This window comes from Mytilus californianus, unplaced genomic scaffold, assembly GCF_021869535.1.
Source record: "Mytilus californianus isolate M0D057914Y unplaced genomic scaffold, xbMytCali1.0.p SCAF_18, whole genome shotgun sequence".
In the NCBI taxonomy this organism is placed as follows: domain Eukaryota; kingdom Metazoa; phylum Mollusca; class Bivalvia; order Mytilida; family Mytilidae; genus Mytilus; species Mytilus californianus.
In genome coordinates this window covers 8,499,886-8,527,202 of record NW_026262666.1, presented here as the reverse complement: position 1 = coordinate 8,527,202, position 27,317 = coordinate 8,499,886, and the positions used below count along the sequence as shown (strand labels likewise).

General features: G+C 32.1%; 1 protein-coding gene across 1 annotated transcript in view; it reads left to right on the top strand.

Moving 5' to 3' along the window:
* LOC127726636 (zonadhesin-like) overlaps nucleotides 1-26,975 on the top strand; it is a 150,983-nt gene extending 124,008 nt beyond the window's left edge. The window contains exons 43-61 of the mRNA XM_052234057.1: nucleotides 1,561-1,674; nucleotides 4,698-4,811; nucleotides 5,654-5,895; nucleotides 6,551-6,855; nucleotides 8,003-8,298; nucleotides 8,748-8,950; nucleotides 9,332-9,521; nucleotides 13,073-13,314; nucleotides 14,330-14,634; nucleotides 15,878-16,170; nucleotides 16,968-17,170; nucleotides 17,460-17,649; nucleotides 17,995-18,236; nucleotides 18,757-19,061; nucleotides 20,648-20,937; nucleotides 22,090-22,292; nucleotides 22,809-23,004; nucleotides 25,178-25,741; nucleotides 26,919-26,975. Coding sequence (XP_052090017.1) covers nucleotides 1,561-1,674; nucleotides 4,698-4,811; nucleotides 5,654-5,895; nucleotides 6,551-6,855; nucleotides 8,003-8,298; nucleotides 8,748-8,950; nucleotides 9,332-9,521; nucleotides 13,073-13,314; nucleotides 14,330-14,634; nucleotides 15,878-16,170; nucleotides 16,968-17,170; nucleotides 17,460-17,649; nucleotides 17,995-18,236; nucleotides 18,757-19,061; nucleotides 20,648-20,937; nucleotides 22,090-22,292; nucleotides 22,809-23,004; nucleotides 25,178-25,741; nucleotides 26,919-26,968 — 4,547 coding nt within the window. The 3' untranslated portion in view covers nucleotides 26,969-26,975. The remainder of the gene's footprint in view (nucleotides 1-1,560; nucleotides 1,675-4,697; nucleotides 4,812-5,653; nucleotides 5,896-6,550; nucleotides 6,856-8,002; nucleotides 8,299-8,747; nucleotides 8,951-9,331; nucleotides 9,522-13,072; nucleotides 13,315-14,329; nucleotides 14,635-15,877; nucleotides 16,171-16,967; nucleotides 17,171-17,459; nucleotides 17,650-17,994; nucleotides 18,237-18,756; nucleotides 19,062-20,647; nucleotides 20,938-22,089; nucleotides 22,293-22,808; nucleotides 23,005-25,177; nucleotides 25,742-26,918) is intronic.
* The last annotated feature ends 342 nt before the right edge of the window (nucleotides 26,976-27,317 follow it).

Below are 27,317 nucleotides of genomic sequence, written 5' to 3'. Positions count from 1 at the left end.
TCTAAAAATCAACTTTAGGTTTATACAGACAAAAAAAAAGCATTGTAATGTAAAAATTATGATATAATAGGGAATTTCTATATGAAGGCCTAAACACGAGAATTTTACAGAATTAACATTTGTTTTACTCAATAGAGAAAAATGGCATCAAAAATTTTTAAAAAAATACAGAATTTTAGACCCCTATCCAGACCCTTATGTTATGGACACTTTCACAAAATTTTATTTACACGATAAACTTTAAACCTATTTTTTTCATTCAAATGATGTATGGGTTTTAATGTTTCATATACTGGACTATGTTATATCCGCACTACAGTCAACTTTGAAACCTGCTTCTTCCAAACCCCTAATCAGAATTTATTTTATTAAAATTTTATGGTAATCATTATCCTTATATTGTGCCATTCAGGTCACACAATTTCATTTTATCAACCAATAACTACCGTTGAATCCCTTATCAGGCCAGCTTTGCTTGTAGTACCTCTAGTTTTACGTATCGTCTATTTAGGTTTCAGGTTGTACAAACCATTGTCACGAGCGATTTGTTATGTTCTATAATTGACAAAAACAAAACTGTATGTAAACTAAGTTCATTTCGTAATATAGTTATTCAGTAAAATGCGTTTCCTAACGTCACGTGTAAAAGTTTATAAAACTTCATTCACCAGTTGTATCTCCTTTTACATGTTTTATGTGATCTAGTGTTAAAAAAGAAATGCCAAGTGGTATAAATGTAAGGATGGAAAGTGTGTGTCTCAAGTTGATTACTACATACATTTATGTAACTAAGTATGTCATTCAACAAATATCTCCAACGACCAATGATTATGACGATTGTATCTTTCTTATAAGACGTTTTTAAAACAATAATCTGATTCATGTTCTATAACTTAGATTATGTTTGTGATATATTAGATTTTCTGTCTATGTGTATAAAATGTAGAACTGAGCTTCATTTAAGGAATGACTGTAATATATTTTTCTGTCTATGACGAAATAGCATAAAAAATTTGGTGCACTCTGAATAACCCGCGTAGCAGGTTATTTCAAAGTGTGCACCACATTTTTTAGGTTATTTCGAATAGACAGAAAAAATATTACAGTCATTCCTTATAATATAATTCAAAATTCCATTTTTAAGGAGTAAATTTTGAAAAAAAACGTTGGTGACGTCACGGTCACATGACAAAATTATGTCTATGAGCTGATAGACAAAACACTTTCAGCCAATCAGAAGAAATTTTAAATTTGTTATTTCTGATTTTGTTGATTAATATTGATTATGACAATTTCCTAACATGCCTTCAGGGGTTATGGCTTTTTTTCCTTTAGCAATGAGTCCAACCAATTGTTGCTGTGATTTGTTACAGCCTCCAATCTTTAAACAGAAATTGGATGAGCTTTTGTTCTATAATACATTTTCGGCAAAGATGAATCTGTAAATGTTAAGCTATGTAGATAATGGACTGTATTAGGAATTCTTGATATTTAATGGGATGGAAATATCATTTAATAAAAAATATTACATTTGCTTTTATCGTCCTCTTTGTATAACAGACATCAATGAATGTATACCAAACCCATGTAAACACGGAGCATCATGTATGGATAAAGTAAATGATTACAGTTGTGTCTGTAAACCAGGTTACAAAGGAAAGAACTGCGACACAGGTACTAAAATATATGATCAAGAAATATGTTTTTTTAAATTGTTATTTCGTGGTCATTGAAAGAACGACGCCTTTTTTCAATGAACAGTGTTTTTGTCACCAAAAACAGAAATTACAGATACAAGTTCCTTTATTCAGATAACGACAAAGTTTTTTGGCATGAACGATACGGATTCGAACAAGAAACATACTGAAGTCGGTACCAGTTGTTTTCAATTGATATTTTTTTTGGAAAATTAATTTCAAAATTTGAACATGCGATTTCATATTCCGATATAAGTACTCTAGCCGTATACATGGTATACAGCCTTTTATCATATTCAACATGCAGACATCTTATACGTTCAGGTATTTCACATCCAATCTTTTATGGTTTGTATTGTAGTCCTGTCATGTAATGTTGTAATTTTAATGTTATATTTAACATTGCCATAAAAGCGGGAGGTTTGGCTAGCCACAAAACCAGGTTCAACCCACCATTTTTTTCTTGAAATGTCCTGTACCAAGTCAGGAAAATGGCCATTGTTATATTATAGTGCGTTTCTGTGTGCGTTACATTCTAATGTTGTGTTTCTGTTGAGTCGTAGTTCTCCTCTTATATTTGATGTGTTTCCCTCAGTTTTAGTTTGTAACCCGGATTTGTTTTTTTCTCAATAGATTTATGAATTTCGAACAGCGGTATACTACTGTTGCCTTTATTTATGGTTATATTCTGTACAAAGCACAAAAATGTCGACATTCACCTCAAATGCTAACCAAACCTTTAAACAGACCTATTAAGAAGGGATATAGTTGTCAGGTCATTAAAGATGGCATATTTTTGAATTAATATTGATCTACTCCTAGGGTCTTTGCATCGGAAATAAACACATTTATTCTAAAAACAGATTAAAAATGACACTCCGTAAATTTTACGGTCACCATCACCAATTGGTTGATCCATACGATGTGTCTTTGTCCAAACTAACTAAGGACATTTTTACCACGTGTTAGATTGTGGTTTGTCATTACGTCGTCTGATCTTTTAATTACCGAACGTGACTTATTCCCGATTTTGACTGTTTTGCTGAGTGTGCAACCGCATTGCTATAAGACGTGTCACGGTACCTTTCTATCCCAAATTCATGTATTTAATTTTGATGTTATATTTGTTGTTCTCGTCGGATTTTGTCAAATGTCTTAACGTCGTTTCTGTTATATTCGTGTGTTATGGTAAAGATAATTAGTCACCTCCTTCATTTATTAGAGTTTAGTTTGGATCAACGAAATTTATACGGTATATTTGGTTTACAGTTTGATTCAGAAGAAACACCGACATAGCCAGATAACACAATTAATTATCTAATTACTACCATTTGATATTAATAAGTATTGTAATTTTCATTGTTATTAATAAATGTAAAGTCAGTATTACAAATCTAATCTTTAATCAATCCTAATCCTATCTTATTTTTGGGAAATATTTTTACAAATTCAAATGTGACGTCACTTTGTTTTTTTAGAATTTCAAATGTGACGTCACTTTGTGCGTTGAGGCTTTGGCTAACTCGGCTATGAATTTTTTTATGTGTTGAATTAAGTTGTTTTATGTAATGTATCCGTTTTCATTCTGTAGTTAGTCCCCACTTTGGTTTTATCATGTATATCTTTTATATAGTCATTTTATAAAATTTACTGTTTGTAAAATTATAAATTATTCTAAATAATAAGGATGTTCTTGTCCCAGGCAGAAAACCGTGGCCGTGTTAGGCGCAACTTTTTGGAAGTTTTGGTCCTCGGTGCTCTTCAGCTTTGTACTTGTTTTGGCTTTCAAACTTTTTCCATCTGAGCGTCACTGGTTGGTCTTGTGTGGACGAGACGCACGTCTGGCGTATTGAATTTTAAGCCTAGTACCTTTTGTTATCTATTATTCGTGTGTTTCTTTGTCCTTTATGTTCTCCCATTTATTTGTATTGTGGTCCTGTCATGTGATGTTGTCGTTTTGGTGTTGTGTTAGACGTTGCCATAAAAGCGGGAGATTTGGCATGCCCCAAACCAGGTTCAACCCACAATTGTTTTCTTAAAATGTCCTGTACCAAGTCAGAAAAATGGCCATTGTTATATTATAGTTCGTTTCTGTGTGTGTTACATTTTAATGTTGTGTTTTTGTTGTGTCGTTGTTCTCTTTTATTTGATGCGTTTCCCTCAGTTTTAGTTTGTGACCCGGATTTGTTTTTGTCTCTATCGAATTATGAGTTTTCGAACAGCGGTATACTACTGTTGCCTTTATTTGGCATTATATTGGTTATGTTCTTCTCGTATATATTTATGATGGTATGATACTAAACACCTAACGGGAGGGATTGTGCTTGATTTTCATATGATGAAAACATAATCTTTCAATCAGTTTAATTGAGGTCTGGAGCTGGCGTGTCAGTAACTGCTAGTAGTCCTTTATAAAAAAAAAATATGTATCATTGTCTTTTTGCTTAGTTTCTCTTGTTACCTATTCTGACATCGGACTTGGACTTTTGTTAAACTGAGTTTTACTGTGCGTATTGCTGTGTGTTTGTTTATTCCACCTTGACTAGAGGTATAGGGGGAGGATTGAGATCTCACAAAACATGTTTAACCCCTCGCATTTTTGCGCCTGTCCCAAGTCAGGAGCCTCTGGCCTTTGTTAGTCTTGTATGTTTTTTAATTTTAGTTCATTTATATGTTTTGAAGTTTAGTATGACGTCCATTTTCACTGAACTAGTACAAACTTAATTATATAGGCAATGGACTCTAAATTATAATTTTAGAATATACTTGTTTTTTAATTTGCTTTAAAAACTTTTATATTTATCTGCCTTAAATTAGACAGGTCAAATATGTTATGTTGACCTACTTAAGGAGAAACTTGTTTTCAATTTGATAAAAAAGAAAAAAAAATGTGGTAGCGGACTTCATTGTCTTTAAGTCTTCAGTTATTTGAATAGATAATCTTCTAAGTTGAAATATCTCTTTAGTAATTTTAAGTGAGTATCGATTTTATTATTTTAGATATAAATGATTGCCGGTCAAACCCATGTAAGCATGGTGGAACATGTCACGACCAGGTTAATGGTTACAAATGTTCCTGTTTACCAGGTTACTTAGGGAATAACTGTGAAACAGGTAGTATATTACTACATTACTATGTATTCAGACTACTGAAATGATTTATGATATAGTGTTTTATCCTAAATTCCCGATGATATGAGCATCGACAGTACAAGATAAAAATACGTGTCCAATACAACAAAAAAAAAGATTTGAAGTTTGCTTTGGCTTTTTCGTTTAATTCTCATTGTAGTTTCTTAAATCTTATTCTGATTTTTGTATAATGCACATTTAGTTAAACATCAAACGTTAATAACACGTGTCATTTATACAATTGCGAAAAGGTCGTAGAAGAAAAAAACTGTTTTCCGCTATAATGTATTATAGACAATTATGAATAATATGTCGGTTTGTAAATTGATTTATATTTAGAAGCTCCTTTCATTTCAAAGTTGTTTTTTTTTAACCGTTTAAACATATAGGACAACAAATAAATTGTTTTACTTATTTAAACAATCATTTGAAGGTGTACAAATGTCACTCAGGGAAGGAAAAACAAATTTGGGCAAAATCGTAATAATCGACGAATTTTCATAGACATACATAAAAAGATGTTTATCTCTAGAAACTCAATAATCGGAAACCTAATAAACCACAAAGTTTTCAATTACTGAATTTGATGTAATATTATATCTTTTTATAAAATAGTTATCATCAAAACTGTTGTGGATTCCTTTTTGTGCGTACATATGTATGTATTTGTCATTACGTAAATGTGAAAATAATACATTCATACCAAGTATAAGTAATTTTTCTATATCTGTAAATTGTATATAATGGGTTATGTTAGTCGTTTATAACTACTTTTCCATTTTGTGCCATGAATAATTACCTTTGTTTTTCTTAACTGCAATTAGGTACGACATGTTCATGTACCGCGAGTGGTGATCCTCACTACCGAACATTTGATGGGGAGATGATTCATTTCCATGGTGCATGCAAATATATACTTGCTGCAAGCAACGATGAACAATGTGGATTCTCCGTCGAAGGCAAAAATGAATATAGAGGTAAAAACCGCACGGTCTCTTACATGAGACTTGTCGACTTCTGGTACCAGGACAGATTATACCGCCTACACCAAGGACGGAAATTTTATGTAAGTTATAATTGGTTTTCAGTTTGTAAATGAGAAAGGTCAGTCAATTATCAAAATAAAATTGCTTAATATGAAATTATCTTCTTCATCAAGCATCAAATATTTTGCAAAAATACACTTACCATCGAACACACCGACAACCTGTCTATGATAATATCACGATATATTTTATTTGAATTAACAAATATCATATAGTTAGCAAATCGTTGTGTTAACACACCACCGATAACAACTATAATGGTTTACTTTTATAAATTTTGACTTGGATGGAGAGTTGTCTCATTGGCACTCATACCACATCTTCTTATATCTATATAGGAAAGTCTATCAAATTTTTGTTCTGTTGGAGAGTTGGTCCTAATATCCGAACATTTTCGTCTGATTTTACTTTGAACTTGTATGCCTTTTATGTACTTAATATCTTTCAAGTTTCCTTTTTGCATGATTGGTTCTCGGTATAAAGCCGAATGTACATAAATTTCCTATTTGAACGGAGTCAATCAATTTTTCACTTATTGAAATAGCGTTATATGTAAAACTAGAATTAGTTTATTTTGCATTTCATCATAATTTTACCTACTCGTTCTATCTACTGAATGGTACATTGTTTTTCTTTAACTTCCTTTAGAATACTAGTATATAATTACCATTTTAGGTTGACGGCATTCAAAAGTACTTACCATACGATAAAAATGGAATTAAAGTTGATGTTACAGGAACTAAACTGAAACTTGAAGGGCCATGTAGTATAACTGTACTTTTCGATGGTAACCATTTCTTTAGAGTAACTATTCCAAAGACTATCGGCGAAAACGTTTTTGGCATCTGTGGAAATTGCAACGGTAAAAAAGATGATCTCAGAACAATAGATGGAATTGATGTTTCGGCTGAGGAATCAAAATACACGATGATTGGAAACAGCTATGAAATACCAGATGATTCAGATTTATTATTGCCACAGTAAGATTGTTTTAAGATTAAGAACTCGCAGACCTGGTCATATATTCAATGCAAGAAAAGTTATCCATGTCGACGTAATGCTTTGGCTTCATTTAAAGTTTCTTGTAGTTCTTTGATTTGTGTTCACTAGATTTATTTATTCAGAATGATTATATATTTTGATTTGGATACTAGTACTTGTAGACTACTGTTGCCTGTTGGTCTTTTTTTAATAAGATTTAATTTATAATTTGATATGTTTTTGTCCCATTTCATGCTCCTTTAATCGATGCGCAGTGAACGAATAGGAATAATTACATGTATGTGGTCCATTTGCACAACCTGTTTTAAATTTTGTTTTAAGTGGTTTGTTGGTATATCATCTCAAATTACTTGTAGTGATAAACTTCAGCGATTATAAATATCATAAATGTTTCAGTGTTTTCATTTACCGTTTTTAAAACTATTATGATGTCATAAATTAAAAGAAAAAAAGGAAAGTTTACTTGTACTTTGTCGAATTACAATCTATTTACATTTAAACAACATATTTTTATTGAAAAAACCAGCCTATCATTATCTGAAAAGAAACGGAATTTGATTTTGATAGTCCATAATGCAACAAACCTATCATTATCGTTTGAAGCGGAAGTTTATACAATGTTAACAGAAAAAAAAAGTGAAAGCATTCAAAAAAATTTTATTTTTCTATTACAACAAAAAGTAAAATCACAAAAATACTGAACTCCGAGGAAAATTCAATCGGAAAGTCCCTAATCACATGGCAAAATCAAATGACAAAACACATCAAACGAATGGACAACAACTGTCATATTCCTGACTTGGTACAGGCATTTTCAAATGTAGAAAATGGTGGATTGAACCTGGTTTTACAAAATGCGCTTTTTCAATTATTAGTATCATTATATGAGAGCTTTGTCTTGTAAAATTGAATGATGTATCCATATCTTAGTGAAAGAAAAACACATATATCTTTTTTTTAAACTTTATTTAAAAAAATCAGACGCAAAAACTGCGCTGTAGGAGTATAAGTTAAATATGATACCTTATAATATATGAAATGCATGACAGTCCAGGTTAAAACTTTATGTCAGGCTATGTATTTTTTTTTTTATAGAACTTAAGATTTTATGTTTTGTTTTTATAGGTGTACTCCAGGCGGCGATAATAATATGTGTTCTCCTGAACTCGAAACAAAAGCTAAGGATTCTGGTTGTGCACTTTTACATCCTGATAGTGCATCTCGCAGTCCATTCAAGACATGTATAGAAGCTGATGAAATGATGGCTTTAGAGATGTACGATGCATGTATTTTTGATTATTGTGCGTTTGACGATGATGCGACAATCCGGGACGCTATAGTGTGTCAAGGAATAGAAGGATATGCTGAGCAATGCCATGAAATGGGTATCTTGGTTCGTTGGAGAACAAGAGATGTTTGCCGTATGTTGAATCTTTCTTATTTTACAAGCCATTGATTTGCAATGTACTAGTATTATAAATTATGGCATTTGAAAAGCAAATTACAATATTGCTTTCATTTTACCACTCAAGTCTACAATTTAAATGAGTGTGGATTCGAATGGCGAATAATGTCGACGTACCATTTGGAAATCATTCGATTCCCCCAGCATTTGCTTGTTACGTTGACTTGTGTATCTTGTTTATCAGCTGCTTAGATTTTAACATTTGTGCATAAATTTTTAGCCCTGTTTCTAAACAACGTCTAAGTAAATTGTTGATGGCGGATTTTTCGGATTATTATAATAATAAATCAAATATAAAAATTGTGAAGTTTGGATGGCATAAAAGAGATAAAATATCTCACAATTATACGTTATAAGATACATTTGATATATACAAAGTTTAAATCGTTTCTTTCTTTTTTTTAGCTCTTCCTTGTCAAACTAATGCATTCTATAATGGGAGAATGTCTGCATGTCCAGCCACATGTACAAACTTATCAGGCCCTAAAAACTGTAAACTACCATATGTAGAAGGCTGTCAATGTAGAATAGGATATGTTCTAAGTAACTTAGAATGTGTACCAGAAACTGAATGTGGATGTTTAACAGCAGAAGGGGAATACATTCCAGTAAGTAAACTATATAAAAAACATTTTTGATTGAGTAAAATTCAATAAGGACGACAGCTAAAAAATGAATAATTTGGTGTGTGGCATTTTGACTAAAATCAGCATATTAAAACAATAAGATTATATAAATAAATAATTCCAAGGTCAAACAACAACATGACAAAACGAAGAGATAACAATACTTACAACAACTTACAAATCAATCCAAGGTTGAATTAATGTACGCTAAAACATACTGTTAACCATGTGATATCTGTTAATGTGTTATAGTTATGTTTTGTATACACATTTCAGATGTAACTTCTAAGGAACTGTTTAAAGGTCTTAGAATTACTTGAAAGTTATGGTGAATATATTACTATAAAAGTATATTGTTTTTAGGTTGGAAAAGTAATTGAACGCCCGGATTGTACCAGCATTTCCAGATGTCAACTACAAAATGAAAAACCTAAATTGGTGACATCTAAACGTCCAAAATGTGGGGTCAATGCTGTATGTAAACCTATAAATGGACATTACGCATGTGGTTGTAAACCGGAAATGGTTGGTGATCCTCTCAAAGAATGCAAAAGTAAACATTTACATTTAATTTGCACATAGTATTATAGTATTATAAAAAGTTTATACATTAACACACATATTTATAAAATAACTATGTCATTCCTATAAATGAATCCCCCCATTTTGTGGTGACGTTAATGCTAAATGTATAATGACAGCATATAGACTAGGAGGACAAGACAAAAGTCTTTGACCTTGAATAGAGATTTTTCTTCTTCAATTTGTTCTAATGTGGTACTGTTGCATCACTGCAAGCGGCGTTAGTGAGTGTTTCGGGTTCACAACAAACATGTGGAATCTCGCCATATGTTGTTGTGCACGTCTCAAGTTAGGAATGTGTAGATAATGGTTGTCGTTAATTCCGACGGCAATATTTAGTATTGATCATATCTATTGTAATCGCCTTATTTGTTGTTCTTTACATTTAGCTATATAATGATCGTTTTGTAGTTACTTATTAGATATGCATTTTCTTTTTCGTTGGCGTCATAAGGTGGCCTGTATTTGTTTAAATTCTCATTAGTTGTTCTATAGTTGATAATTGTTTTATTTGCATTCAAACAACATCTCCTAATTTTTATATTTGCGAAAGTAAAACTAAACCCTGGCAAAAAGGGCAAATTAAAACATATCAACTACTTTTTAACTAGGCTCTACAAGTCTTGCAAGCGATACAATAAAATTGAGAATGGAAATGGGGAATGTGTCAAAGAGACAACAACCCGACCATATAGCAGACAACAGCCGAAGGCCACCAATGGGTCTTCAATGCAGCGATAAACTCCCGCTCCCGGAGGCGTCCTTCAGCTGGCCCCTAAACAAATATATATACTAGTTCAGTGATAATGGACGTCATACTAAACTCCAAATTATACACAAGAAACTAAAACTAAAAATGAGGAGGACTTTGTCATATATATGAGGAGGACTTTGTCATTTTAGCAATGGATAGTCGTCCCATTAGCAATCATACCACATCTCCTTTTTTTTAGATAACATGGTATATACTTGTTACAGAATCTGAACTCATAGGCAGATAAATGTCGGTACCTTTCGCAAGAAAGCATTTAACTTACGCTAAACGTGAATTATATAATTAAGAATTAGTACGTTAAACAACTTTTGTACAGCTTAAAAAACGCATTTAAAAGGTTAAACTATATACTATAAGTAACTGGACATACACACTTTATCTATCCTTTAATATCAGTTATCCCCCAAAACATTGTTCCTTCTGTTAATTATTTATGTTTGACCTTTGTACTTTTGCTCTGTGTTAAATGTTAACTTAGGAAAGATGAAGGACGGTAACAAAAATAGCTTTTTCTGTGCTGCGCGTTTGTCGAGTACGTGTGTATATTTTCAAACATGCGTTAAAACACAATCTCCCGTCTTTTTCCTCACTGTGGATTCATTTATTTTTGTTGGTAAATTCTTGTTAATTTTGGGAAAATTGTATTTTTGTTGGTATTTGATTTCGTAATTTTGCCAATAGATATAAGAAGATGTGGTATGAGTGCCAATGAGACAACTCTCCATCCAAGTCAAAATTTATAAAAGTAAACCATTATAGGTCACGGTACGGTCTTCAACACGGAGCCTTGGCTCACACCGAACAGTAAACTATAAAGGGCCCCAAAAAATTACTAGTGTAAAACCATTCAAACGGGAAAACCAACGGTCTAATCTATATAAAAAACGAGAAACGAGAAACACTTATGAACCACATCAACAAACGACAACTACTGAACATCAGATTCTTGACTTAGGACAGGTGCAAACAAATGCAGCGGGTTTAAACGTTTTAATGGTACCAAACCTTCACCCTTTTTCTGAAACAATAGTGTAACATCACAACATAGAAAGACACACAATAAATTATCAACTGAAATAGCTTAACTCAATCAAAGGACATATTAACACAATTGAACATACACTGAACAAATAAATTTGACCTATGACACAATGTAAATACAAAATAAATAAACTAAGGGAAGAATAATAAAAGTAACATGTAATATCGGTAAGAAATGTTAAACAATTAAAGAAAAACAATATGCTCGAACAAAAATACCATCCATTTGCAATAACTTTAAACACAGGTAAATGAAAATAATTTTGTTGTTAGGTATACGTGTACAGTACCAATAGAGAAAGGAAATATTTTTTACAAAATAAATATTTTTGAACACAAAATAAATAAACTTAGGGAAGATTAATAAAAGTAACATGTTATATCGGTAAGAAATGTTAAACAATTAAAGAAAAACAATATGCTCGAACATAAATACCATCCATTTTCAATAACTTTAAACACAGGTAAATGAAAATAATTTTGTTGTTAAGTATACGTGTACAGTACCAATAGAGAAAGGAAATATTTATACAAAATAAAAAATTTTGATGTTCATAGTACGAAGTGAAAATTTATAGTTATACCAAACACTTATCAAAGCTGGTATATAGACCAGAAATAACCCTGAATAACATTAAATAACAAAAAAGCAATACAATTAGTATCAACAAGTCAAATAAACAAGAAAGTACGATTTGAGAGTACTCGCAGTTACTGACAGCTAGTTAAAAGCCAAAACAATTAATAATAAAAAATCATGCATCAGATTTCAATAAATTTGACCTATGACACAATGTAAATACAAAATAAATAAACTAAGGGAAGAATAATAAAAGTAACTTCAAATTCAGGTATTTGATTTCGTAATTTTGCCAAGTCTGTATTCAAGCACATATTAAAAGAGTAGGTTCGATAAGGCTCTAAAATGGCCCCATTTTCTATTTCGAATTTCAAATTAGGATTTATTACAATAAATCATACTGTAAACATTGACTAGGTAGGAAACATACTTTTTTTGTTGAAAATGTATGTATTGACGTTCTTTTAATGAATTCACATATAGCACACTTATTGATTTTCACGAAAATTAAAGAAAACAGCGAAATTTCCATTGGGATTGTGACTGGAAACATAGAGAAAGAAAGATATTTTAACGAATTGATTATTGTAACCGTTTACATAATTGATTTAAATATTTAGTTTTTCAAAGCCTGAGCTCTATGTGTTCTAAGCCTAAATTTGGTAGACATTGAGACGATTTTGTCAATTTTCATCAAAATCACTATTTTTGGTCTATTTGGGTTGTAAATATTAAGGTTACAAAAGAAAATCTACACAAAGACAAAAGAGTTCTGTTTCACTTTCTCACGTGTCTTTTCATTCACTTTAAACATTTTTTTTTTATATTTAAGCAATGGACTTAATATTCGGGGCCAAATACGGCCATTACTGAACTTACTTCTTTGAACTTTATCAAATATTGAAATTTGTCTTTCATTTATACTTACACAACCACGAAAATAAGTATCCCATGAAAAAACAAAATAACACAAATACAGAACTCCAAGGTAAATTCAAAACGGAAAGTCCCTAATCAAATGGCAAAACCAAAAGCTCAAACACATCAAACGATAGACTTGGAACAGGCATTACATGATAATATCGGGTCCACAGTATTATTAATTTGTTGATATTCTTTGTTGTAGATCCAATGTGTACCTGTTCTGCATTTGGGGATCCACATTATACGACATTTGATGGACAAATGATTCATTTCATGGGAGCATGTAAATATACGGTAGTTGCAAGTGATGACGCTTCCTGCCAATTTGCTGTGGAGGCCAAACAGGAATATAGAGGAGACAACTACAAAGTTACTTTCTTAAGGCTCATCGACTTTAAATACAATGATCATCACTATCGTTTGCATTTAGGGCGTCGGTTATATGTAAGTTGTTCGCAGAGTGTTAAATGGACTTTTAAACACCTCTCTCTTTCACAACTTTAATCTGATATCATATAATCGAAACACTGCTTTAAAACATTAAGACATTATATTATTATTGATAACATGTGAGTGTCCTGCTGTTTGTAATGACATGTTTACAATTGTAAAATACAAATACAATGAACAAAAAATGATCTGTAACAAACTATGGGCCACAGTTGTAGCTATCCTGACAAGTTTTGAATAAAAAAAATGTCTCCCTGCAAAAATATTTATGGACAACAGAAATAAACAGGAGCAAACAAAAACGCAGTAACAATAACAAATAAAATCTGGAACACCTACACGTATTCTTGATTTTTTTGCATTTGTTTTATTTTCACGATGTCCACAGCAACTGAAAAACGCCAAAATAGAACCTACTGTAATTGAACTGCATATTCCAAAGTTAAACGTTGTTTTAACGTTGAATACATTTGGTGTTGATGATTGAGATTACAAAAGAGACATGTAACCTCTATTCCCCCTTAAGGTGCATTCACAATATATAAATATAAAATTAGTCGTTTATATCGATCGACAGATCACGATATCGCATTTTCACAAAATTTGAATATGTATGCTTTATAAACGATCTGTCATTCAATAACAAAGGAGGATACAAACCTTTATTTATTTAGCATGTCGCAAAGTCCATACTTTACATACATTGAATGCTATCCGAAATGTGTTTATTTCAATTTGTAGTACCCGCATATATTTGTCATCGATTCTCTTTCATTGAATCACGTGTTAGTTGTTATTTCTGTGTATATTTCTTATCAGCGAAAATTATACACAGTGAAAATTTAACTGTCTCGTTTTGTCATCAGATTGCGGATAAAACCGATGCCAAAAACAACTGATATATGGTATCTGATACAATTATGTTAATAAACATACAGTCGTCTTTGTTAAGAATCTAATTTATTTTTTTGTCTAAAATCATATTGCACAGTTAATGTCTTTTTTCCAGGTTGATGGCGTTCAAAAGTATACACCATTCAAAAATAATGACGTGCAAATAGTGACAGCTGGTGGCGCATTACGAATCAAAGGACCTTGTGGTGTCATAGTAGAATATGATGGAATCCATATCATGAAAGTTCAAATCCCGCGAGAACTTGGAAAGGTTGTTCATGGTATCTGTGGTAACTGTAATGGTATTGCTGATGATTATAAAACCAAAGACGGCATCGACGTATCGAGCAATAAGAATTTGTATTCCCTCATCGGTAACAGCTATGAAGTACACGATGATTCTGATTTATTCCTGCCACAGTAAGCTACCACAACAAAAGCTATTTTTTTATGTCTAGTTTTATCTTAGCTAACGTACATCATATGAGCCAATAATAAGTTAAAAGTACCCAAATATATCAAAGTAGTACAAAAATATCATTTACCGAAACTTATCTTTGGTCATTGGAAACTTGATTTGAGTTTCGTAGTAAAAATACCCTTTGCCAACAACAGAAACATTAAAACAATATAAAGAAAAGAAGTCAAATTAAAATAGAATATTATAATCAACACTTCATAATTTGTTGAATGGTACCAAATAACGAAATAGTATCTTGTATAATGCAATTCTCTTCTTATCAATTTATCCCGTACATTTGTTAATACAAGCACATTGGCTACCAACCAAATGATAAAAGAAACAATGAGCAGTCCACTTGAAACTACATTCGGGTCAATTTATGGCATTACCTGCATATTATGAATATGTATATCTGCCATTCTCCATGCACCATACACCACCCCTTTTGCAAGATACACCATTACACCATACACATAATTTATAACAATATTTATTTTACTAGGAAGTAAACACCAAGGAATGAAGTTTATGATAATGATTTTCACAATCTTAGACTTTTCAGTATTTGTTTAAACTTCATGCATACATTTTTCTGGTAAATGCGTAACAAAGTATCGTTGATGAATTTTACAAAACATTGTCAGGCATCCATATTAAAATCTCCACATATCTTACAATTCTTTCATTTCGTAATGTTCAACTTTTTACATTCATACATCTGAATCATAAACACACAAACACCTTCATTTTCACAATACCATAACGTCTATTTTGAAAAAAAGATTTATGTTTTATATCTTGTTTTTTATGTGTTTTATTCATCTAGTGTTTACATTCGTTTTTTTAGTCTTGCTTTGTCTGGCTGTCTGTTTACAGCTTTGATGCTGATTCTGACAATGTCAGGGCAAAAAACAAAAAACGATCAAAAGACAAACAACCGTAAACAAAAAAGCATCATAAAAACAAAAGACTGTGCAACACAAACCTAACTTAAATACTGGGGGTGATCTCAGTTGCCCCGGAAGAGTAAGCAAATCATGCTCCATCTGTGGCACATTTCATGTTGCTGATGTAACTACAAACCCAGTGATAATTCTAATTGTGTAGGTTACATTCGAGGAAAGATTTAAGTTGATATTAAACAAGACAATTAAATTAATATGAGTATATCTTTATTGATCAATGTTTTATAATTTTTAGGTGTACTCCGGATACAGACACATATCCTTGTACTGCTGACTTACTTTTGAAAGCGAAAAATTCACTCTGTGGTCTTTTCAACCCTGAGAACAAGGAATTCAGTAAATTCGAAAAGTGTGTCTCTGTTGATATTGAAAGGGCAATGGAGATGTATGATTCATGTGTCATTGACTTTTGTGCATTCTATGACACACCAGACTTGAATAAGTATGTATGTCAGGGTCTAGAAGGGTACGCATCACAGTGTCAGACCATGGGGATACCAATCAACTGGAGAGATGACAAGATTTGTCGTACGTAAATATTGAGTTTTTTTTCAAAAGATCACTCATTTGGGATATTTGAAAAATTGTATTTTATTGACGTGCATAATCATAAATCGATGTGAATGAGATGAGATAGGGGATATACACAAATATAATAAAAACACGGAAAAACAAGACAACACATGTAGAGTGCAACATAAACAATACACACGTATTTTAATTTCTTGCAAGACAATATTTTTGTTCGGCATGGGAAACATTTGCAAAACACTATAACATCAAATTATCGAACTTATATATTCATGATATATGTTACAATATTTTTTTATAAAAATATCTATGTTTGCCAGTGGAACCATACTATTGCAAATGTTTTACTTTTTTCTTTTGTCGCACATTTAAAAACAATTTGTTTAAACTTTAACTATTTTTGACACTCTTTAAAAAATAAATACTCACGGCGTGTTAAACTAACCAGTTTAGTTTCAATGGTTCATTTTTCCGATGGTTGTACGATTTCTAATACTGCAGATTCCAGTAAAATGTATAATGACATTTTAAGTAACCTAAAAGGATTGTTGTTTGTAGTTTTTCCTTTTTTGGGCGGCTAAAAACCTTAATTATATAGGTGTTTGTTTTGAGATGCTTATGTCAATGGTTTTTAAGAAAAATAATTATTTCAAGAATTTTGGAATGCGGAGAAGTAAAGTTATAGACATCAAAACTCGTAGTTATGCCAACCCTACTGAGAACCTACAGATACACTAAATGATAAGTGTGTTTATACATCCGAAATATTAATATCATTGCATATTACATTTTAGCCCTACCATGTCAGGAAAATGCAGTTTATAAGTCGATTACGTCATCATGCCCAGCGACTTGTGTTAATCCAGAAGCACCATTCAATTGTAATCTTCCGCCACGTGAAGGTTGCGAGTGTAAAGCTGGTTACATGTTAAGTCATCTGGCATGTGTACCTGTAGAACAGTGTGGGTGTAAAACAGAAAAGGGCGATTATATTCCAGTAAGTTTTGAATAAGAAAAAATCTTCCATGGAAACGGTAAATATCTATGTAAAGGACAAGCTTTATTCTCAATGAAAAAAAATATCCAAAATAGACTAGATGAGTAATTTATGCTGAAAACGAAAGCGTATGTTTGAAGTTCTATATGATACCTTAATGCCATGTGCTACTATTAAACAAACAATATTCAACGGAAAACGCTTCCTTGATTTTTCGATGAACATGTAAATAACTGATTGTATTCAAACTACATATAAGATAATTTTTGTGATCTTCATTATTATTCAGATTGGTGCGAAAATAGAAAGTCCCGATTGTACAACTGTTAAAGCATGTGTAGCCAAAGGTGATAGAGGAACATTTGTTAGTTTCAAACGTCCTGCTTGTGGTAGAAACGCTGTATGTAAACCTGTAGGTGGACATTACAAGTGTGCTTGTAAGCCTGGTTTGACTGGTGATCCATTGAAAGAATGCATCTGTTAGTATATATTCATTTCTGCTTAAATAAAATTGAGAGTAGAAGTGCTCTTAGATTTTCCGTCCGTCTTTTCACAATTATGATTGGTACATTATTAAATCAATCAGTCAACCAATCAAAAAGCTTGTTCTATTTTCTTTGTAAATAAGAGACAATATAATAATACAATCAAATGTATTGTGTTTTAGTTGAACCCTAGTGACATTGCTCAAGACAAAACCAAAGGAGCAGTCCTATCCACATAACAATAAGTATCAATTAAATGTTTATGCGAGATGGCATGATATATACACAAACCTTTTTTTTTCATACAAAGCAATTACGATTATGATTGTTTAATTTCAGACCCGACGTGTTCATGTACTGCAAGTGGTGATCCACATTACAGGACATTTGATGGACAGATTATACATTTCTTTGGGGCTTGTAAATACACTGTGGCTGCTTATGATACACCTTCCTGTCGCTTTGCTATTGAAGCAAAACATGAATATAAGGGTGGAAATAAGAACGTGACCTGCATGAGACTTGTTGACTTCAAATTCAATGGACATATATATCGTTTGCACATGGGTCGCATGCTATATGTGAGTATGCATAACGTTTTGTAGGTATTCGGAAATACTAATTATCTAAAAATAAATTTCATATTTTGAAAGACAGATTTAGTATACAATATATGAACAATTAAAAGTTCTGTCAATTAACTTGTTTATTTTATATGAAAGAGAGGCGAAAGATACCCAAGGACATGGAAACTCATTAGTCGAAAAATAAACTGACAACGCCATGGCTAAAAAGAAAAACGACCAGCAGACAAACAACTGCACACAAAACAAAACAAAGAAAACTAAAGACTGAGCGACACGAACCCAACCAAAAACGGGATTGATCTCAGGTGCTCCGGAAGGGTAAGCAGATCCTGCTTGATGTTTTAAAATTGGATCGGTAGACATGTAAAAACAGGGAGATGTGGAATAATCGTCAAGGTATAAGAGGCAACTATTCACAAAGCACAGATATAATAAAGTTTTTATCAACAATGTGCCTAATTAAGTATAATTCTAGACTGCCATGTTTAAGTTTGCGTCGTAATTTTTTTCAAAGGTTGACGGCATTCAAAAGTACCCTCCTTTTGCGGAAGATGGTGTCATGGTGTACACATCAGGTCAGAAATTACGACTGGAAGCCTCTTGTGGAGTTGTTGTAGAATATGATGGTATTCATTTAATGAAGGTTATAATCCCAAGAAAGTTTGGACAGAATGTTAACGGTATATGTGGAAACTGTAATGGTAAACAAGATGATTTAAGAACAAAAGACGGGATTGATGTATCCACAAACAAAAATAAATTCTCTCTGATTGGTAACAGCTACGAAGTAATGGATGACTCCGATCTAATTATCCCACAGTTAGTGTACAAGTATATTTGATCGAGTTTTGATTTAACGCTTGTGTTAAATTATAGATTGACAAATGTTATGGGAATTTTTAAATCACTGTACATACTTAGATCACTATTTAATGGCGTTGTATTTTTCCTTGATTAGGATAAGATGTATTTATTTCTCTTCCCTTGCTTTTTGATAATTGTTTGATAACCTCTAGATATGCTATTCTATAAAGTAACTTTGTTGGTGTCCGAATTATCAATATTAATGCGACGAAAATTTCAAAAGACATCAATAATATTCAAACGTTAATAGTTTGACACATTAATTGACATAAATTATGAGACAAATCATAATTATAATTGTAAGTTATACTGGAATTTGATGGTTATTAAAATCGCATGTTCGTACCATAAGAATAAGAATTTTTATAACGATTCTTAGACCTGGGTTTGTTGTCGGATTATGTAGTTAGAAGATAATGTTAGCCAAAGGCGAATGTAATAACTATTTTATGAGGTTATAAACAAGGCTTATAGAATTATAGTTATCTCTCGAAACATATTAATGTAATTGACTTCCTAAATTGAAATTGTTTGAGAAATTTCAAATATATTCAGACTTGAGAACGTATTGAATTTTTTAAGAAAATTTACTGAAAGCACCTGATATTTTTGGATTATTCGTCACATTTTTGAGACAATTTAACTAATTAATTAACAGCATAATGCATAAAAGTCTGCCTCTATTTTCTAATCAACACCTTCTGTTTCAACTCAGATTCTCCAATTCTCTCAAACAGTTTACATAGATAATGAATTTCTCAACTGCTATAATGGTATTGTTTGAATAATTTTATTTAATTTTCTTGAGGGATCTCGCTGGTCAAGTGTTCTAAGTAGTCTAACTACTGTATCACTAGCCTGTCACACTGAGGTTGTAAGTTAGAATCCCGCACGTGGCAAGTGCGCTTGACTCAATCTTAACCGACTAGGATTATCAGTTTTCCCGCCGCAGGTCGTTCTCTCCAAGCACTCCAGCCTCACCGCCAATAAAAACTCACCACCATGAAATAGCACAATAGTGCTAAAAGTGGCGTTAAACACCAATCAATCTTATTTTCTAAACTTTGGAAATCAGTCTAACATGTACGATTTATAATTATCAACTCCTCTTACATATTCCAAGAACACATTCTGATACTAGGCAGAAAGATCACACACATATTGAAATTGATCAACTGCCATTCATTAAGAATTGTACTCATATCCTTCAGTGGATCCAGGCTACTTGAGATTTTGATCCACATTATATATAAAAAAAAGTATAAAAAAACCAAGAAGAGAGTTTTAGAAATAGCATGTATTAATCTAGCGTTTTCTATATTAGTTTACAATTGAAATCATGAGAAATAAATGAAAGAGCGGGAAGATTTCTGAATGAACGATACAAATAATTAGTAACAATTATATGAATGAATAATATTAGATAAAAAAATTGATTATGATATTAATCAATATACTTTTGTATTGCAAGAGTTCCTGTTTTGAGGTGATTTGTCATAATTGTAATATCAAGTTTATCACCAAATCAACTATTTTATCAGATGCAAACCTGCCATTGATGTATATCCATGTACAGATGAGTTATTACTCAAGGCGAAAGAATCTTTGTGTCGATTCATAAAAGCAGATACCAAGAACGGTAAATTCAAGAAATGTATCACTGCTGATCCTGAGAGAGCTATGGAGATGTATGATTCTTGCATCATGGATTTTTGTGCTTACTATGGACGACAGAACTTCGACGAAGTTATGTGCGAGGGTCTAGAGGGATTTGCAGAACAATGTCACATAATGGGCATACCTATCAGCTGGCGAGATAAAACACTATGCCGTATGTTTTTTTTTAATTTTTATTTGGTATTTTGCACTCCATACAATTTAAATTAAAGGCATGTACTAAAAATTATCAGTGATAAGTGTACCAAATGACTCATTACTCATTCCCTCATCTTAAAAACAAAGCAACAAAAGCACGCATCAACGCAACTTGTTTAGATAATGTGACTGTTTATCTTGGCTACATGAAGAAAATAAACTTGTTCCGTTGTGTATTTGGTTCTTAACTATTTTGTTTGTAATCTTTGATTATTTTAGGATTACGTCGTACATATAAACTCCATTGTTGTTATGTATGTATTGAAGGCATATGATTTTGCAATAAATGATAAATCCTATTACTGTTCAATATGTTTACCACGTGAACAATTGCAACAAGCGCAGTACCCTTCCGGAGCACCTGAGATCACCCCCAGTTTTTGGTGGGGTTCGTCTTGCTTAGTCTTTAGTTTTCTATGTTGTGTCATCTGTACTTAAATTTGTCTGTTTGTCTTTTTATTTTTGGCCATGGCATTGTCAGTTTGTTTTCGATCTATGAGTTTGACTGTCCCTCTGGTATATTTCGTCCCTCTTTTTTAAAAGAAAACACATTCTATCAGAAAAATTGTCTGATAAATAAACCAAATAAACATCAAGTGTCCCATGCAACATATAAAATGAATTAAAAGAATATATTTGACATTTTGTTTAATATTTGTAAACAAACAGTTGAAATTGTTTTTATATATTCACACCAAAAATTGAAAACAACACGTTATACAATTTCGTGCGTCCGAAGCGCTTTTCTGGATTTACCTTCATCAGGAACGCTCTAAACCGAATATTTGAAAGCTGAGGATGTATAAGAACCGAAACAGTTGAAGAGCTATATAACAAAAAAAATACCTAAAAATAGCCAAATCCACCTAAGGTCAACTTTGCAGTTGATAATCAGTGACAACAATAGCCAATCAGAATGATCTTTACTTGTGTAACTAGTGACAAACCTGTTTTCAAAATTCATCTAATGTCAGGTTAACACATATGTAGCAACAGTTCGTATAAAGTTACCTGGTTACAAATTGTAAAGAAATCGTATTCACTTTGAAGCATTTAAAGTTTGATATCATTTCAAAACGTTTTATTTTATTGATTTCTATTATTACAGCACTTTCTTGTGGTTCGAATTCTATATATAAACTACAGATATCATCATGTCCAGCAACATGTTTGGATCCGCGTCTATCAAAAAGTTGTAAAAGGTCACCACGAGAAGGATGTGAATGTAAAGCAGGCTATTTCCTGAGTAATTTAGACTGCGTACCAGACACTCGATGCGGTTGTACAACGTCATACGGCGAATACGTACCGGTAAGGCGTTTTTTTTAAAGAATGATACAGATTTTTACAAATCAAAACCTGATATATTCAAAGATTATCAATACTGTTACCTTCAGAATAACTGGAGAACATCACTTTTCTTTTCACATCGTTTATAACTAATTTCGCCATTTACTTTGTTCAAAATCGACGTGATTTTAGCATGACATATAAACCTTGTTTATACCATCTTTCAAAAATGCAATGAAACTTTTTCCCGAATTTCTATTGCTGCAATGTAAATACATTAATATATTAAGTTTTTTTTTTAAATTGATTTATTAAACTTTAGATAAAAACAAATTATCAAGTAAAAAAATTATTTTAGTCTGTACTGAATTCATCTTGTACACAATTGATATAAACTATGGTTATAGAAGTATTAAGTAAAATCCGTTAGAGAATTCACATAACCATTGTTATAAATCACCAGAGTCAAAACAAAGAGTGTGTTTGGATGAAAAATGAAACATTAATTTAAAGCTGCCATTTTATTTCATTGAATAGGTTGGTTCAACAGTTGAAAACCCAGATTGCACTATTGCCAGAACGTGTCAGTTGATAGCCGGTAAAGCAAAGTTAGTTGCAGAGAAGATGTCACCGTGCGCTACAAATTCGCATTGTAAACCTGTAAATGGGCACTACAAATGTGTATGTTTACCTGGTTTTCAAGGTGATCCTTTGGAAAAATGCACAGAAATCAGTAAGTTAATTTATTTCTCCTAGTTACCATTAACTGAAACAGATCTTATTGATTAGATAATAAGAACTTACTTTCTGATTAATTAAGAAGCAAAACCTAAATCATATGTCAAGGAACATTTAAAAATATGCATAAGTGTAATGTATCTCACGATTACAATATGTGATGTTTCCTTAAATATTAGATACAAATGTAATTTTGTTATTGTGTTTAATTTGGACCTTTTTTGCTTTTTGTGCTAAGTGTGCATCTTTTTTTTTTACATTTAGCTTTGCAATGATGCTGATATGTAAATATTATCCAACAATGCAAATATGTGTTTGAACGTGTGTATTGATGTCAAATGACATGTTTGAATTTTTGCATGACTAACATGTGTTTATTTAAAAAGTTTGATGAAATAACTTTTTGTAAATGATAATTGCCATACTATGTATATCATTCAAAATGTCATCCTGTAATTATAGTTGCTACTACTTTTTTTACTGAACGTTTTTTTTCCTAGAAAAATGAAAAAGTAACGAGATATGATATATTTCCCAATATGACAAGTATCCGTCAGAGACCAAAGGCCTAGGCTGTCCTACTCTACACAAACTGCGTTACTCTTTACTGAGCTCAGTTTGCAAATTTAACAGAAACCGATATGCTTCCAAATCGTGTATTTTCAATGTAACACTAATCATAATCCAATATACAACCATATTTATATTACCAATGATTGCGATAATTGCCTGTTTAGATCATATGTCAGTTTTTTTAGATTCAGGTCATGTCGTCTTTAGATGACAAACTCAAATTTACAACGGGTGTCCATTAGATATACAGGATTACAAATATACAGTTTATTAGCATCTTACTAAATTGCATCACGATTGCTTGTTTTTAATCAACTGTGTACTTACAGGTTGTATTGTAAATATCAATGAAAATATTTACTCGGTCAACATTATTTTGCCTTCCAACTGTAAAGGTTTTAGCGTCACTGACATGAATGACGAGTCTAATGTCAACAAAACGCGAGTCTGACGTACCAAATCGTTAGCCTTGTTATCTTTGATGACATTTTATCTGTAATGATCACTGATATAATTTCATGCATTCAAGTGTTTTTATGTTAAAGATGTTCAATATGTATGATTGTTTAAATATATACTTTTGTTTTATTTTTGCTGTATATAAATATTGAAGATTAGCATGATTGCCAAAAGGACATCTTAACCAGCGTCCCAATTACGTAGAGGTTTGCAACTATACGTCAACATTCGGCATTTGACAACGAGCACAATCTAAACCGCACATTAAGCTAAACAATGCCCTTAAAGATAAATGTAAAACTACCTTATTTACGTATAAAATAATAAACGCAAAAAATATGAAATACTACAACAAACGAGAACCACTGAATTACGGGTCCTGACTTGGGTAAGGCACATACATATTTGGGCAGAGTTGAACACTTTTTGCGAGCCTCTCTCCCTCAACCTGGGAATTGGTATTACAGCACAATGTAAGAACAAAATATAAAAATTAGTTGAACAGGGCTTGAAACTTCAGATTGAAACAAAGCACAACACAACGAAAAACAATCAAGACCTTTCAACTGATTTTATATTTTGTTCCTACGTTGTAATACCTAGTAGCTAGTGGTTAGCCAATAAAAAAAGACATAATCATGCACTAACACTAACATTTCAATCAGTACACATCAAACATCTACTGGATTTAGTGGAAAGCCGTCAGTTGTGTTATAATCTTAACTCTAGCTAAACCTCCCACTTGCATGACAATTTCATAAACTAATAAATAGTTTCCTTTAACATAATCAAAGATAAAAATTTGCAACAGCAAATTAAACAAAAGTAATAAGTATTCATGAAGCGATGAAAATATATACCCATGATCAAGTCTTATACTGATAAGTATGGATTTTACTGTCATTCGAATGGGAGGTTTAGCTACATGTAGCTATAAGACCGGGTTTTATCCACCATTTTCTATGGAAAATATAAGTTCTAACTTAGGAGTATGAAAATTGTTTACAAGTCGTTCCATTGAAACATATAGTCAACACGGTCAAGCATTGTGTTTTTTTAGTTTGCATTGACTCCCCCCTTTTTAATAATCTTGGAGTTCGATATTTTTGTTTTTACCTTTTTAAATCTTATTTCAGAATTGAATTGCGGAAAAGCAGCCGATATTGTGTTTGTACTCGATTCCTCCTCAAGCATGAGATCAAATAACTTTGCGAAAATAATAAACTTCGTGAAAAAGCTGGTTAGGGGATTTATGGCTGAACATCATAAAGTCAGAATTAGTGTGATCACGTTTTCGCACCGGTCAAGAATACAGTTTTATCTGAATCAGTACACAGAAAAAGAGGATATAATTAACGCTCTTAGCAAAATTCGTCACATGCGTGGCGGAACACGAACCGATTATGCATTGCATGATATGCACAGTAAGGTCTTAACAGAGGCTCATGGAGATCGACCAGATTATCCGAATATTGGAATAGTCATTACAGATGGAAAATCAAATTATCCGAAGAAAACAAAAGAAGAAATGGTTCATATGAAGGACGATGGTGTTATGATGTTTGCGATCGGAATTGGTTCATCTATTAACCAGAAAGAATTGGAGACCATCGCCATTGAAAAAGACCATGCGTTAAGAGTGAAAGGATTTGACTCGCTGGAACATATTATGGAAGAATTTCAACTGATTACTTGCAAAGGTATACATCATGAATATATTTTATTCAGAATGCAATTCAATGTAACAAGTAGTAAGTAAAATACGATTGTTATTTATCCACCTCATCTGTTATATAGTGTTTAGCAGGCCCGTTTAATCAACAGTCTTGTCTTTTGACCGTCACACTTTTGGTTTTGTAGATGATAATTAAATTATCCTAATTACTGTATGACTAAATCTTTTAAATTTGGAACACGATGCCATTGACCAAAATCATCAGTAGTCGGGTCGTTTTTCACAGGTTTGACATTTAACGTTCAAATAATGTCCTTTTATTTATCAACACATTTTAACTTTTCTGTTTCTTCTTGATAAATCCAGTCCCACTTTTCAATTTGTTTTAAAAAGTTTAATGCAGTTTCGTGATGAACAAAATACTGGTCAAGTTGGATTTTGACAATTTAGGATTACAATACCGTTCAAAAGTCTATCCCGAATAAACTTACAATGTTTTTGATTATCGGATGATATATTAGAATCGATACACAAAAAATGTTGACTTTTAAAGACAATGTACTGAACGAGAATATATAGGTCGAGTTGGTTTTGACGGTTTTGGCATGTAATGTTTCAAAACATTCATTTTAATATTTATGGGATACAGTGTCATTTAATTTCTCCATGATCACTTCTAAAATTCTACTAAACATGAACATTTCACAATGTCTTGGAACATATATCGCAGGTAAAGGATGATTTTGACGGATTTGACATTTCTGATCAAGAGGTATGCACTTTTTATATTACAAATTTCTTGCTTTTGTTACTGAATTATAGTTTACTTCTAACTTGACAAAAATGAATTTAATACAATATCATGGATCATACAGTTCGAGTTTTATTTGGACAGTGGCAATTTACTGCTCAATGAGTTATAATTCAGGCAAAGATATATATATCTGATAAAAGAAAGGATAAATATATCAAAGTGATATCATAAGTCGAACACGAACTGACAATGCCATGACAAAAACCCGACAAAATGACAAACTACAGACTGAGCAAAGCGAAACCCTCCAAAACTGGTGGAGATCTCACATGCTCTGGAGGGATTATCAGATCCTTCTTCACATGTAACATTGATAATTTGCATGACACACCAATCCAAACAGTTGTGAATATCATGATATAATCAATGTATATGTTTTGTCTTGTAGGAATTTCACATGTTCCCAAGCAAGGCCATTTCCTAAACCATCCGCATTAATTTCATGGTAAGATATAAGTAACATTTCTTATTTTATTCGGGTAGCAGTATACATTAAGGAGATGTGGTATGATTTTTATATGAGACAAATATCTACCAGAGACCAAATGACAATATCAATTTAATTCCACCATGCGGCTTTCAATAATAAGCAAAGCCAATACCTCATAGCCAGCCATGAAAGGTCCGACTAGATATATTATATCCAAATCCTACATTTGAAATGGCTGTCGTCATCGGAAGGCAATATGGTCGCTATGCAAATTCCCAAAGTACTCAAAATATTTGTGCCATATTTATAATCCAGATTGATTTTAAAATATTAAGAGAACCAGACACCACTTACCTT